General features: G+C 38.8%; 2 protein-coding genes across 2 annotated transcripts; one reads left to right on the top strand and one right to left on the bottom strand.

Annotated features, from left to right (window-relative positions):
- Nucleotides 1-9,420: 9,420 nt before the first annotated feature.
- LOC149008685 (uncharacterized) lies at nt 9,421-9,836 on the top strand. Its single transcript, XM_089164555.1, is given in 3 exon segments — nt 9,421-9,698; nt 9,701-9,715; nt 9,718-9,836. Coding segments are annotated over 3 exon segments (177 nt in total). The 5' UTR covers nt 9,421-9,625; the 3' UTR covers nt 9,807-9,836.
- A 1,513-nt stretch (nt 9,837-11,349) lies between these two features.
- LOC149008684 (large ribosomal subunit protein uL30w-like) lies at nt 11,350-13,107 on the bottom strand. Its single transcript, XM_089166823.1, has 7 exons — nt 13,025-13,107; nt 12,548-12,744; nt 12,358-12,455; nt 12,213-12,270; nt 11,952-12,031; nt 11,770-11,872; nt 11,350-11,680 (listed from the first exon to the last, which is right to left on the bottom strand). Exons 2-7 carry the CDS (start codon nt 12,731-12,733, stop codon nt 11,465-11,467), a joined length of 741 nt encoding a protein of 246 aa, XP_089022949.1. The 5' UTR covers nt 12,734-12,744; nt 13,025-13,107; the 3' UTR covers nt 11,350-11,464.
- Nucleotides 13,108-14,368: the final 1,261 nt, after the last annotated feature.

The following is a 14,368-nucleotide window of genomic DNA, read 5'->3' as shown; positions in this document are numbered from 1 at the left end:
GTTGTAAGCAAGATCACTCAACGCAACGTCATCCCTAAAAAGGGACATCGTTCTGATATTACTTCCTTTCAAACATATGTTAACTATTGCATAATTCATCATATTCCTCTTTGCCTCCCATATGCCATTCTTTCCTACATGATCCAATCAGCTGTGACTGGGAACAAATGTCTTCCTTATGGCAGTCTACTCACCAAAATATTCAGACACTTCAACGTTAGCTTTAAAAATGAGGACCCTACTCCACCTGCCTCCCGGATAGACAACAAAGGCATTGTTCCCTCCCGCAAGCGCACTGCTGCCCAAGCACGCCGAAAGAGCACCTCTCAACCCATGGATGTCGAAGGCACCTCAGCTGGCCCACAACAGCCATCTTCCTACTCTTCCTCCACTGCCTCCCGGTTTCAAGCCCTTGATTCGCGCCTCACTAATATGCAACAGCACTTCGACACCCGCTTTGACTCCATCAGCCATCGCTTGGATACTAGTGACAAGATGATTGCTCATCAAACAATCATGATACACCATATGATGACTCACCTTCGATTCCCCTCTCTCCCGTCACCAGGAGTCGCCGAATCTGAAGGCGCCATTGACGATGAGAACGGTGCCGAGGAAAGCGATGAGGACGCTGACGACATTGAAGGAAGTGGCAGTGGCAGTGGTAGTGGGAATGATGATGGGAGTGCAGATGATGAGGACGGCCGTGACGCTACTAACTAGCTGCCATGTTTAATTTCTTTTTGGGTTTCTGTTTCTTTTTTTTTCTACTATTTGGATGAACAATTGCTGCTGTTATAACCTTTCTCGGTTGCTAACATTATGTTTACTTTTGTTTACCTTAATTCTAATATTCTCTGCATCTGTATGTCTCTTCTCTCTTCTTATTTCCTATTTTCTTGCCAATGATAACAGCGGGATCCTCCTGTTTAGGGGGAGTTTTCATAAGTAGGGGGAGCATGCCATGCTCTTTTTCCTCCTTTTTGTTTCTGACAAAGGGGGAGAAATACAGCCCATAAACTCTTTTAGTTAAAAGATTGGGTTTACATAAAATGAAGATTGGAAATACATATGATGGGTTATATGATGCTTACTAAGAGTAATAAGCACACTTCATGCTTATATAATCATCCAAATACATAAATGGAAATGTTTTACAATTTATATCATTTTATCCCTTGCACGTTTGTCATCATCAAAAAGGGGGAGATTGTTGGAAAATGCCAAGTCTGCATTTGCCACATCAGTCTCCAATCAGTTTTGATGATGACAAACACTCTACTAATGTTTCCATAAAGATATGTTTTTTTGTCCAGCTCATCACTGCAGAGAATCTCGATGTAAATATCCGGTTCAAAGAAATTTTCGGAGAGTCAAGCTCAAGATCAAACCATCTTAGACAAAGAACCAAAGTCAAGAGGAGAGCATCAAGATCACTGATCAAGATCAAGTCAAAGATCAAGACTTAGGCTAAATCAGGGCTTAGGACACCTTTGCATACACACACATGTAAATACATCCATAATATGTAATCCATGTTACTAGAGTGACCTAGGACGTGTTAGTAAGGTGTACAACGCTTAGGATTGTCAAAACGATCTAAAAATCCAAGCCATATCCCAGCCCAAAGTTGTTTAGAAAAACAGAGCCCAGACGGATGTCCGTCTGAGCAGACAGACATCCGTTTGTTTTCATAACTCTGTTTCTCAAAAACAACAGAAGGTCAGACGGAATTTCCGTCTGGCAGACGGATGCCCGTCTGAGCCAGTCCAGGGCAGACGGAAGACCGTCTGAACAGACGGACGTCCGTCTGTTTTGATAACTCTGTTTCTCAGAAATAACAGAAGGCCAGACGGAATTTCCGTCTGGCAAACGGATGCCCGTCTGAGCCAAACCAGGCCAGACGGATGACCGTCTGGGCAAACGGACGTCCGTCTGGCCCAGATTTGACTATAACGGCTAGTTTAAAGAGAATATCTGTCACATCCTCCCAGCCGGTACCCTATCTGGCATACCCGAGAGTGTGATCCACAGCCCGAAGATCAAATATCGAGTAATCAACCTCCCACATAAACAATAACATAATCATGAACAATCATAATAAAAGTGTGGAAGATAAACCATAGATCCAATAAGGAAAGAATGAATCATAAATAAATCAGAATACTAGATATAATCAGAGTGTCGACCAGATAAGTAAAGTGAGGCAAAAATCCCACTCTACAACCAGCGGAAAAGTAGCTCTAAAAGATAATAAACTAAACAAAATCTAATCCCAGTAGCAAGTACAATGGGTAACTAAATTGTTCTCCACTTTATAGACAACATCCTTATAAGTGTAAATCTCATAAATGGCACAAGGACGCTTCCACTCAATGGTCGGACTAAGCATCGTACGGAGCATAACCACTCGTGGGATCTTCAGTGTAATTGTGGTAACCGCAATCACCTTCCTGGAGATATGCCTCTTCGCCTTGCGCTTCTTCATAGGAACCGTCATAGTATTCAGTACCTACAGGATAGTCTAACAAACATTGTATAATAAAGGAATGAGTTTCAAAGAAACTCAGTAAGGCAGTTAAATCCATAATATCATAAATGGCAAGATTTCAGAACAAACATAAATGCAATATGATATGAGACAAGCAATGAATGAATGAATCTAACTCTATGTATGCTGGTCTCTATTGGCAGACATGCTTTAAGTCATAGCACCGTACTTCTTTAGGAAGGTCTCAATCACTCATCATCAGTTGGTAATGGGTCCGACATCCCTCGGGACATTCCATGGCTGGGGGTTAAGTCACCACTCTCTCACATCACCATTGGTCTAAGTACCGGCGCATGTCAGGGTAAAACCTAGCCAAATGCAAGTCTTCTACTTAGTTACATCAAGTCAGATCCAGATACGTCCATTCCTCGTCCCTGACGATCCTTTCCGGTATCCTTCACACTAGAGTCCTCATAGTCCCTGACTACGGACTCATCAACCCTATTGATCATCCACATATGGTAAACGGGAAGCTCTCACGTCCTCTCACGGGTTGGTTACCGGTCTTAAGCGCCCGTGAGCCCAAGTCTAGCCATATGCAACCCTACCAATAAATGGCCCCCACAATGTGATTCCTGTCCTCTCACGGGTTGGTTACCGGTCTTGAGCGCCCATGAATCCCCATTGCTACCACGGGTCGTTCGGTCTCAATACCCCTCCGAATAGGGTCTGACATAACAAGACATCCTAGCCAAACACTACTAGACAATCCTAGATATGTCATCCAACAGTTTAGGAAGGTGTCCATAGGGCATCTCCGGAAACATCCCATAATATTCCCGTAGTAGTCCAAGGACAGAAGTGTCAAAAGGACATCTCTCCTTTCCAAACCATACTTAAGCATACACAAGCATCAATTCATATCATCACATATATGGTAACTTCATATATGGAAAGAAATCAATAATTGCAATCAACTTGTATATAATTGGTAAGTAAATTATACATGAATCAATTTAAGCAATGCTACTGTAATCAAGGTTATGCAACAGTAGTATATCATTGTAAGAATCTAATTAAGGAAACATATCAATGACATTCAAATATAGAAACTAGATTCATGCTATCTATGTAATTAAGGAAATAACCATCCTTACCTTTTATAACTCGCAAAGGAATCCTAAGAAATCAAGTAAGATCTTGGCAAACTTGAGAAGAAGGTCCTAAACAAGTGTATACAACATATTAGGAAAGATCCCTAACAGAAAAGATACCAAAACATCCAACACAGACCAATTCTGGAGTTGCTGTACTCATTGGTCGAGTGGATTGGTCGATCGGTCCAACGACCAATCGATCGACCAATGCAGATAAAGAGCCTAAAAAACAGAGTTTTAAGATAGGAAATCCGAATTTGGTGGTTCAAAAGGGTACTAATCAAGGGGTAAACTACATCAGTAGTATTCTAACATATAGGGGATCTCAAAACATTAATCCAAACAAGACATCAAGATCCAAATTAGGAAACAAAAAGTTACCATAATTAGATCAACCATGGATCTTGATGAATTCGAAATAGAAATCAAAGACAAGAACAATAGGAGGATGGATCATTGCTTCAGGTAAAGGTATCATGAAAAGCATACTTAGATCTTCAAGGAAAATAGGCTTAAAAGCATAAATCTAAATAAGGAAACAAAACCTACCATATGTGTAACTACCATGATTCATGAAGAACACATAGTATGGTAGAAGAGAACAACTAGAGATTGATAGATCATGGATCATGGAAAGAAAACACAGCAATTAACTACTAACATGATCAATGTAGAAGATCCAAGGAGATCAGAATTCAAATCAGAAGTTTAACAAGATTAGATCATGGTTTGATCATGATTCCTTCAAAAGCTTGCAATGATCATGGTTAAGATCATTGTTCTAGCCTCTAATCCTTAGGATGATCATGAGAGACAAGTCCAGAGATGTTTGCAACAGAGAATGCAGCATCTCCTCTACTATCTCAACTCAAAAAGGAAAGAAAATCAGAGATGGAGGAGAAGAAGAGAGTATAGACATACCTTTTGATGCAAAAGGAAGAGTTTCGACGAAGATCCGTCAAGAAAATCACCAAGGATGCAAGAGAGATGACTTGCAGAGGTCTTTGGTTCGTTCCAAAGAGTTTGGAGGCAGCAAGTACGAAGTGGACTCGAGATTGGACTTAAATAGAGCAAGAAAAACCTAATTGCCAAAGACAGCACTCATTGGTCGAGTGGATTGGTCGACTGGTCCACTCGACCAATCAGTCGACCAATGCTGACAGCAAATCCAAAACAGGGAATTGAAGTCCCAGATCAAATCCAATCCTAAAGGGGTTTTGCACACATATCAAGTGACTTACCTAATAGGTAGAAATGCCTTCAAACCATGATAGAGAGCACTCCAAGTCCATCAACTAATCCGATCTTCATCAAGATTCAATTTCCATAAATAAAACTTCATCATCAACTTTCATGGATTCAAAGCCAGACACCAAGTCCTCTACTGGGATGGCCCAAAGCTGACTTCTTACTTTACTTCGGGTCACTGGACCTACAAATAACAAGGTTTCCGGGTCAGGGTTAGGGTTGGGTTTTACAATATCTTCTACAGCTGTTTGTAACGGATACCTTTGAGACGGATGACCGTCTGGGCAGACGGACGTCCGTCTGGAACAAAATCTCGCAAAGATTTTATGTCCGTTGGGGAAAGCAGTAACTTGGGGTCTATAAAAGCCCAACCATCCCCATTTGAGAATCATCCTTCTCCCCCATCTAGCACATATTCACTCACAAGTGAAAAAGCAAAGTTTTTGTGTCTTTAGCATTTTCGCTGTCCTCCCAACTCCGGTTAACTTTGAGGGATATTCCAAAGTTGAAGCTTTCACTAAAGCAAAGTCTAGAGTTATTGAAACCGCTGAAGTATATTGATTCTTGGTTCATTCATTACATCACTTGCACTCAAAGGGTAAAGGGTTACTCTCTTTTGATAGGTAATATCTAATACTTTTCGTATTGTGAATTGGTTATTTTAATTCTAGTCTAGGTTGATTAGAATTCATTGTATTGGATACTCTTGTCCGTAAACGAAGATTGTATTGGATACTCTTGTCCGTGAACGAAGATTGTAAAGGGTACTCTTGCCCCGAAACGAAGATTGTAAGGGTTTGTTTTTCTACCCACTGTATTGAAAGAGATCCGTTAGTGGAAATACTCTCTTGAGACTAAGAGAGGAGTGGACGTAGACTCGTAGAGTCGAACCACTATAAATTCTGTGTTTGTGATTGTTGTTTGTCATTAGATTTCATCTTGAACTGTCAACTCATTTTGAAATTGCAACTAAACCAAAAAATTGGTATAAACCACTAGGTACAATCTAATCACCCCCCCCCTCTAGGTTGCACCAACAATCCCCATCCCCCAACTAATGGGTCTATAAGAGCTGATGGGCCTTCGGGTTTTCCAGCCACTTCGCAGCTCACTTCAGCGAGATTAGATGCTGCTTTAGGTGCTGATGGGCCTTCCGGTTTTCCAGTCACCTCGCTGTCCAATTATTAGAGTTTAAATGTTGATGGGTCTTTAGACTTTCCAACTTCTATTTCCAACTCCAAACCTGATGGGTCTCAATTTGAGACTGGGTCTTTAAGTTTGTCTCAACCTACTTCAACACATGCGCTTCCTGCTTCATCTCCAAATGTTAGTTCAGATTTGAATGCATCTAAAAATCATTCTATGATCACAAGATCCAAAACAGGTTGTTTAAAACCTAAACATCTCCTTAATTTGATGGCTGCCTGTATTGATGATGATGTACCTAGTTCTTATTCTCAAGCAGCCCGCTTTGTGCAATGGAGACATGCAATGCAAGAGGAGTTTAATGCCTTAGTTCAAAATGGGACTTGGGAGTTAGTTCCTTCCACATCAGTCCCAAACATTATTGGTTGCAAATGGGTCTTTAGAGTTAAAAAGAAGTCTGATGGTACAATCGAGCGTTATAAAGCTAGACTTGTGGCTAACGGATATCATCAATGCCCTGGTTTTGACTTTGAGGATACTTTTAGTCCTGTCATGAAGCATACTACCATACGCATTATTCTTTCAATTGCCACTTCTCAAAATTGGTCGGTTCGTCAATTGGATGTTAGTAATGTTTTTCTCCATGGTGATTTACAAGAAACAGTTTATATGGAGCAACCGGCAAGGTTTGTTGATTCAACATTTCCTTCTCATGTTTGTCTACTTCGCAAGTCCTTATATGGTTTAAAGCAGGCAACTCGGGCTTGGTATACCAAACTCACTAATTTTATGACGTCTATTGGTTTCAAGGGGTCACGCACTGATACTTCCTTGTTCTACTATACGTCTTCTTCATTGGTTGTTTATTTTTTGGTATATGTTGATGATATCTTAGTGACTAGGAACAATGTTGCTGCTATGTCTTCCCTTATCAAGTCCGTTGCTACTGTTTTCGCTATTAAAGATCTTGATGATCTTCATTACTTCTTGGGCATTGAAGTCTTACGCACTTCTGATGGTCTCTTTTTATCTCAGTGAAAGTATATTTCAGATTTGTTGACTCAAACTCATATGACTAATGCAAAGTCTGTTGCTTCTCCTCTTGCTTCTGGTGCTTCTCTATCTTTGACCAGTGGAGTTCCTTTGGATGATGGTACTGAATATCGACGTGTTGTGGGTGATTTACAATATCTCACTAATACACGTCTTGATATCTCCTATGCGGTTAATTTGGTCTCTCAATTTATGCACTCTCCCACTGATGTTCATTGGAGTACGGTGAAGCGAATCCTACATTACTTACATGGGACAGCTACTTTGGGTTTGTTCTTTTCTCCTCGATCCTCTATATCTCTGACTGGTTATTCTGATGCTGACTGGGCCGGCAATCCAGATGATCGTCGTTCTGTTACTAGTTTCTGTGTTTTTCTTGGAAGTCATCTTATTTCTTGGAGTTCTCGCAAACAAAGGACTGTTTCACGCTCTTCTACTGAGGCAGAATATAGAGCCATTGCCTCTGTTGCTACGGAGCTTCTTTGGGTTCGGTCTCTTCTTGGGGAGATTGGTGCATTTCTTTCAACTGCTCCTCTCATTTGGTGTGACAATATTAGTGTAACCTACATGACCGCCAACCCTATCTTTCATGCTTGCACTAAGCATGTTGAGATTGATTTTCATTTTATCAGAGATTTAGTGGCTTCTCGACAATTTTCGGTTCGCTTTGTTTCTTCTATTGATCAGCCTGCTGACACTCTTACTAAAAGGCTTGCCTCGTACACGTTTCTTAGCTCTTAGAGACAACCTCACGGTCTTTGATCCGTTACGCTTGCGGGGGTGTGTTAGATAGAGTATATCGTTAGTATATAGTCAGTATAGTATCTTGTATTCTCAGGGTTATAAATACCCTTGTAACTCTTCATTTCAAATACATAGAAATACTATTCTCTACATTGCGGATAGAAATATTTCCTCCTCAAAGAAATCTTCTATCTGAAGACCCGGCCATATTATCCGTTCATATATCATCCTCCAACCTAAAATTAGAAGTTTCATTTCAAGAGAAAATTAAAAAAATTCGGTACTTCAGTTCCTGGGAATAAATACTTCGCACCTCTTTGGGGAGGGAAGTGGCATAACGATGTAGTAACCACAAGAAGCTTATGTTAATGGGAGACATTGAGTTTATACACGTGCGTTTTTTAGATGCCATGGTTTTATATGCAAAAGAAAACCACTTTTATGGACAACAGAACTAAATATGAGCAATTACGTTGCACACGAGATTAGATGTTTCAAGTTTTGAGTCTACTTTGATTTCGCAGTCAGTTTTAAGTGGACAATCCTAATGCCAGGATACAGTAGGGATTAAGAGTTGTAAGGTATCAAATCCGTGGACCATGTGGAGGCAAAATCCTCTACCAGTTGGGATAGAGAATCCCAACTCCATATGGAAGGGACTCATCGTGGAGTAACCATTGTTGGATACCTTCAAGAGAATATGACTGAAGTGGAAAATAGCAGTTAAGACGGGGAACATTGTACCTGTGGCGAGCTTGATTGCAGTGTCAGAGGACTCCCAGGGGATTGAACTGGGGCTCTTTTTGGTATCAATTCTCATTCTCTATTATGCCTATTTAAAATAAATAAGTACAAGAATTCTTTTGGTCGATATGGTTTGGTGTCAAGAAATTGTTAAATGATAGTAAACTGTGAAGAGAAATTATTGATGTGTATAGTATTTTCCCTCTCTTTTATCTTCTTTAAACTTTGTACTTCCAATGGTATAATTCTCATCTATCCTAATGGAGTTCATTGGTTTTGGGTTTTTCTATTTTTTTAAATAAAATAAAATTAGATAGATGCCAAACATTTTTGTTTCTCTTTGCTGTTTGTCCGGCCTGAGTCCACTGATTTCGGTAGTAGCAGTAGCATTTGCATGTAAGGTTAGGGTCTTGATATTGTCATGGAATCAACCAAATTATTGATGGACTTTATACGCATTCAAGCAGCCTGCAAGCTTCCTGTGATAAAACAACAAAACAACGAACAAAACCCAAGTCTCCATTGAATCACCAACAGAATCAAAAATTCTAACCCAGAAACAGAATAAATGGAACTCAATTTAATCCCAATAATGAGAACAAAAATAAAAAAGGGAGACTTTACAGTTCACACTGGAAGAAGGAACCAATCAGGACCGAAAGAAGCAGCAGCCATGGAATCAATCGAAGAGGACTGAAAGGAGAATTCCTTCCACTAAGGATGTAATGCATTGATCAGTGTTGGGATCATTTGATCATTCGCTGCTTCGAGCCAAACGAATCATTTGGATGTCATTCACTAAAACCATCGGCAAAACTGCCCACAGATTCTATTAACGCAGCCAGTTTCCTTGAACATCTTTTTCTGCTCTTCCTATTTAAAGCTTCCGTCTCAACCTCACACTACCAAGTTGTACTCAGAGCATTTTTCTCACAGATTTGCAATCCTTTTATCTCTTGTTATCTTCACCCAAAAAAACCCCTTCAGTTCTCCTGATTCTTGAGATCCAAAGAGAAGCAGAAACAGTAGCCAAGTAGTGAAGATGAGTTCAACGAGCAAAGCTTGGATAGTGGCTGCAAGTGTTGGGGCTGTTGAAGCATTGAAGGATCAAGCAGGCTTTGTAGATGGAATTACACATCAGATCCCTCCATCAGCATGCCAAGAATAATTTAGGATCTCTTTCTCAAGCCCATACAATGCCTATTTCGTCTTTCTTCAATTAATGCGATGGCCAAGAAAGTGGAGCGCAATAAAAAGAGGAAGCAATCAGAAGAATCTCTCAGAAAAGCGGTGGCGGAAGTGGTGGCTATAGTGGTGGAAGAAGCACTGCTAAATGTTTTGGGGAAAGCATATTTGGGTTAGTGGAGAGGTTTTTGGTTCTCAGAAGAAACCGTTGAAAACCAGAGAAGATAATGGAGGATTTGTAATTGAACACGCTAAAGCTGAGGATTCAGGAGGATTCCTTTTCTAAAAATAAAACAAGATTATTAAATAACCATATGGTTCGCTTGGTTCGAAATGAACCAATTCCACGATTTGAATTAAAACCAACTTAAAATTATTTTTGTTGCACATGCGGATAATGGATGGTAGAGATTTAATGCAAGCTCGAAAATGTAATCCGACCGTTCACTGCTCGGAACAGTGCACCTAAGGAAAATCTAGCATTCATGTATATAAATCCTCCTCTATCTGTTGTGGGGGTCGAGAGCTCATTCCTCTCCAGTATTTTTCAAATATAAATCTCTAAACGATAATAAACAACATCAATTTTTTTTTTTTTTTTTTGGTAATCAAAAACAATATCAATTTTGCATCATATCTAAAAGATTCCTGGGTCCAAACCGAACCGAAAAGGCATTGTCACTTGGTTATCAAAGTAACTACAATATTTTCTACTTGGCAAAAGCCTACCATTGTGCACCATTCATGGTTTGTTCCATTTCCAATTAATAATCTCAGCACGATTCAGTGCCTCAGTGAGCATTCGACAATCCCTCGAAATATCAGGACAGTAACCTACCGCCATTTAGTCAAGGCAACCTCCAACAATCAACTAATTTCTTTTTCGGTCAAAGATAAAACTCTCTAGCTTAATGCTAGGCCAAAATCAACTTGACATAAACTTCACTTATCCGTCAAGACAAGCTCCCATATTCGAGCTTAACATAAAATTCACTGATAGGCCAAAATCACTAACCTAGACCTACTTGAAGTTCAACATTCATATCAGATCCTGCTAGGTGGCTTCTTACCAACGTAGAACTACAGCACATGGAAATGGTCGGATGGTTGGGTAGAGGCAACTGATTCAGCGGTGATGGGAATATTGTTGATGTTACAGGCGATGTTAAAATGGTGGTAGTGTGAACATTAGGAGAAGCTGGGTTGTAATTTATCTTTAACCTGAAGTTACTACATTACCCATCATTACGAGCCATCTGTTAATTAAAAGGTTAGTGAGCAATTTCAGAGATCCCACTCCAATTCACTAAAACAGGGTACAAAATTCAAACTAAACAACATCCAGATTAGAGGTCATCACCCCCATTAAAATGTAATAGAAACCATACCAAATCAGGCCTAAATATGACATTCCAAAAAACATTATAAAATGTTCAAGGCACCACCCGGAAAAGTCTTAACGGGTTCACATCAAAAATTTTCTCAGCAACACTAAAAGCTGTTCTATGTATGGCAAAACTAAATCCAGAATACCATTAAAGCAGATAAAAGTCTCAATTCAGGGCAAAACTCAGCACATAATCCTAGTTCATCCTCCCGATGGGGCTGACAAATTGACGGTCAAAATATTTGTATTGGCCACATGAAATTAACTGTTGGAAAAAGAAAACTCAGGATACTACTAAAGCAGATAAACCTAGTTCATTCTCCTTATGAGTTCATTTATTTTATCTTCCCGATTTCCAGCATCACCACCTTCAACGTAGTGATTTCTCTTCTTTTTCAAACCACCCAGTGGGGCCTTGAGCTTGAATGGCCATAGGAAGTTGTTTGCCTCCTTGAAATGGGGTCCAACAGTCATGATCTCGTGGATCAGATCTTCAACACAGAGAATGCCATATTTTCCCAAAGCCTGCATGAAACAACTAGTCAGTAGGGCAAGCTGCACCATACAAATAATAGTATTCTGACTACTAAAACCATCACTGATATCTTAATAACCTGTTCGATAATTGAATTCTCTGTCAATGGTGTTCTCTGCTTGTTTAGCTTCCCGAACCCCCTCTTGTAAATTAACTCCCTCACACTCTTCAAGTTGGGATAACTGGGGAAAAACAGTTCAGGTAAGAGACCATCAAGTATATCTGAGCTTGAGGCATGAAATGCTGTAATGAAATACCTACCCGTATGTGACATAAGGCTCAACCCTATGCAACATGTTCACCGTGGCCTTGTTAACCTTAAGAAAGACGCCATTGAATATCTGCAACGGGGCAAATATTCATCAAAATCTGCACCAGCATCTACCTCCTTACTGCCAGAAAACCTCAACTACCAGAAAATAACTAGTGATTCGCAGAATATCATAATCTTACATATGTGAAAACACTCTAGATTTCGTTTCTTGTTTCTTGAAGTGTGTGTGAAATGTTATGAGGATTTACCTGCCTCAAACGGAGAAGCTGTAAAATCTTTCTTGTCTTCGGATGCATGGCATTGATACTGAAATATTCAATTTTTCAACAACATTAAAAACAGTGAAAAGAACACACAATAAAGAACCAATTCAGAAAACAAAATAAGTCATACCCCCGGATCCGAATGATGAACAGAAGCTTAGCTTCAGGGTTAACATAAAATCCTCCCTTCAACTTCGCCTCCCGCTTCAACTGGATCAATTCCTTTTCCTAGAAAAATGAAAGAAGCGTTCAGTTTACATATGTAATTAAAACAAATAATGTAATTTAAAAGGGAATATGAATTGATTTCCTAACACTACCTGTTCTTCATACTCCTTCGCATATTGCTTGGCCCTGTTGAAGATCAGCTTCCGGTTCTCTGCTGCCTTCTTTTTTCCTGCTTCAACTTCTTGCTTCTTTGCAAGATCCCATTCTTCGTTCCGTTTTGCCTTCTTCAAAACTGACTCAGGCACCACGGACCCTCCCTTTGACTCTACCTCAGCCATCCCTCTGCAACCTATTCACTCCCAATAATAAATTAAACAGGCTTCACAGAGAAAGACACAAGGGTTCTACAATCGTTGGAATTCTATATCCCAGAACTAAAACAACCACTAAACGTTCAAGTTCAACTAAAATAGAGTAAATCGTTCATCAAACTTGGAAAACTCAAATCAAAATCTAATATTTCTTCCGCAAAAAATCCAAGCAGTAATCATAGTTATTTGTTTAGACCAAAGGGAAACTAGCTGAGATTGGAAAACCAAAGCACTAGAGAAAGAAAATTTCGACCTTACCTGTTTCTACGATCCAGTGAGGGTTTCGTCGTCGGCGCAGCTGTGTGTTTCTTTAGCTTGGGAGGTTGAAGGGAATGGAAGGCTTTAACGTAGGGTTTTATGAAGCCTCCCATAAATCATCCAACGGCCAACGTTTCTCATTCTTTAAAGGGATTGATTGGCCGTTGGATCAAAGGAACTATCTAAATTTGAAATTTTTCTCTCTCATTCTCACTCCAATATTTATTTTCTATTTATTCTTAGGGCTTTTTTCATATCAATTCTCTTTCTTATTTTCTGATTTTTTTTTATATTTTTGGTATCATTTTTAATTCCAAATTTTATTTAAATGAATAGAAACCCCCAAAAAAAAATATCAATTAAGAGATTTTTCTTGTCTATCATAAATTCTAGGCAAATTTTCATTTTATTTATTTTGCACTAGCTACTTAAAGTCCAAATACAAAATGAGAGTATAGTAGTAACCATATATTTTCTTATGAAAATCTTATTCTATTTTCTCACTCCCAAACCCTAAAGATCTGGATGTCAACTTTGATTGTCATCTTTTATCAACTTTTTATAATAATATATCAATTTTTTTTTTATTCCATAATTTATTTTGGACATGTTACCAAATCATTTAATTTTTTTATTTTTTTGTCAAAAATTAATTTTATATTTTTTGTATAGGCATATAGATAATGAGAATTGATATTATGGCCCTTATTTTCGATGTTTTACTTCGAATTTTCATAATTTTGCGACCAAAAGAAAAGAATTTTGATGATCCTCCCAATAAAGTGAACTTTAAAGAAAAAAGGGGAAAAAGTATGTTCAAGAAATATAAATATAATAATGTATTACCTGAGTCCCCTTCGTTTCAATTGGAAACTTAGTACAACCCCCTCCCCCGAAGAAAAAAAAAAACATTTGAAACCTAACAAAGCTTCCCTTCACATTTAACACGGGCAGGTTTTCATGAGTTTGTAATGTGTTTTTACAATTTTACCCTCACTTAAAAAAATCTGAAATTCTATATAATATTTGGAAGAATTTTTCTACATCAACACCTTTTGTTTTCATTGGAAACATGATGGAACTCCTCCAAATCAAAACCTTACAAAAGTGTCATTCACACTTCACACCTTTAGTGAAGATACGTAATTAATCAAACATCAAACTTATACAACCTTACCTTGAATGTTTTTTTTCTTTTAAACTTCAAGGTCATTAGTTGATGTCTATAACAACAAATGTTTTATTCTTAATGGTATTACTTAATCCAAATAATTAATTTAAAGCTGTTGTTTCATTCATATCATTAGATGCTTAACCATTCCTTTGGATCCTTCTATGTTTTCT

This window comes from Hakea prostrata, chromosome 8 (genome assembly GCF_041222555.1).
Source record: "Hakea prostrata isolate BN-2017 chromosome 8, UWA_Hpros_2, whole genome shotgun sequence".
In the NCBI taxonomy this organism is placed as follows: Eukaryota; Viridiplantae; Streptophyta; class Magnoliopsida; order Proteales; family Proteaceae; genus Hakea; species Hakea prostrata.
The sequence above is the reverse complement of the archived record's forward strand: the minus strand, read 5'-3'. Positions and strand labels throughout refer to the sequence as shown.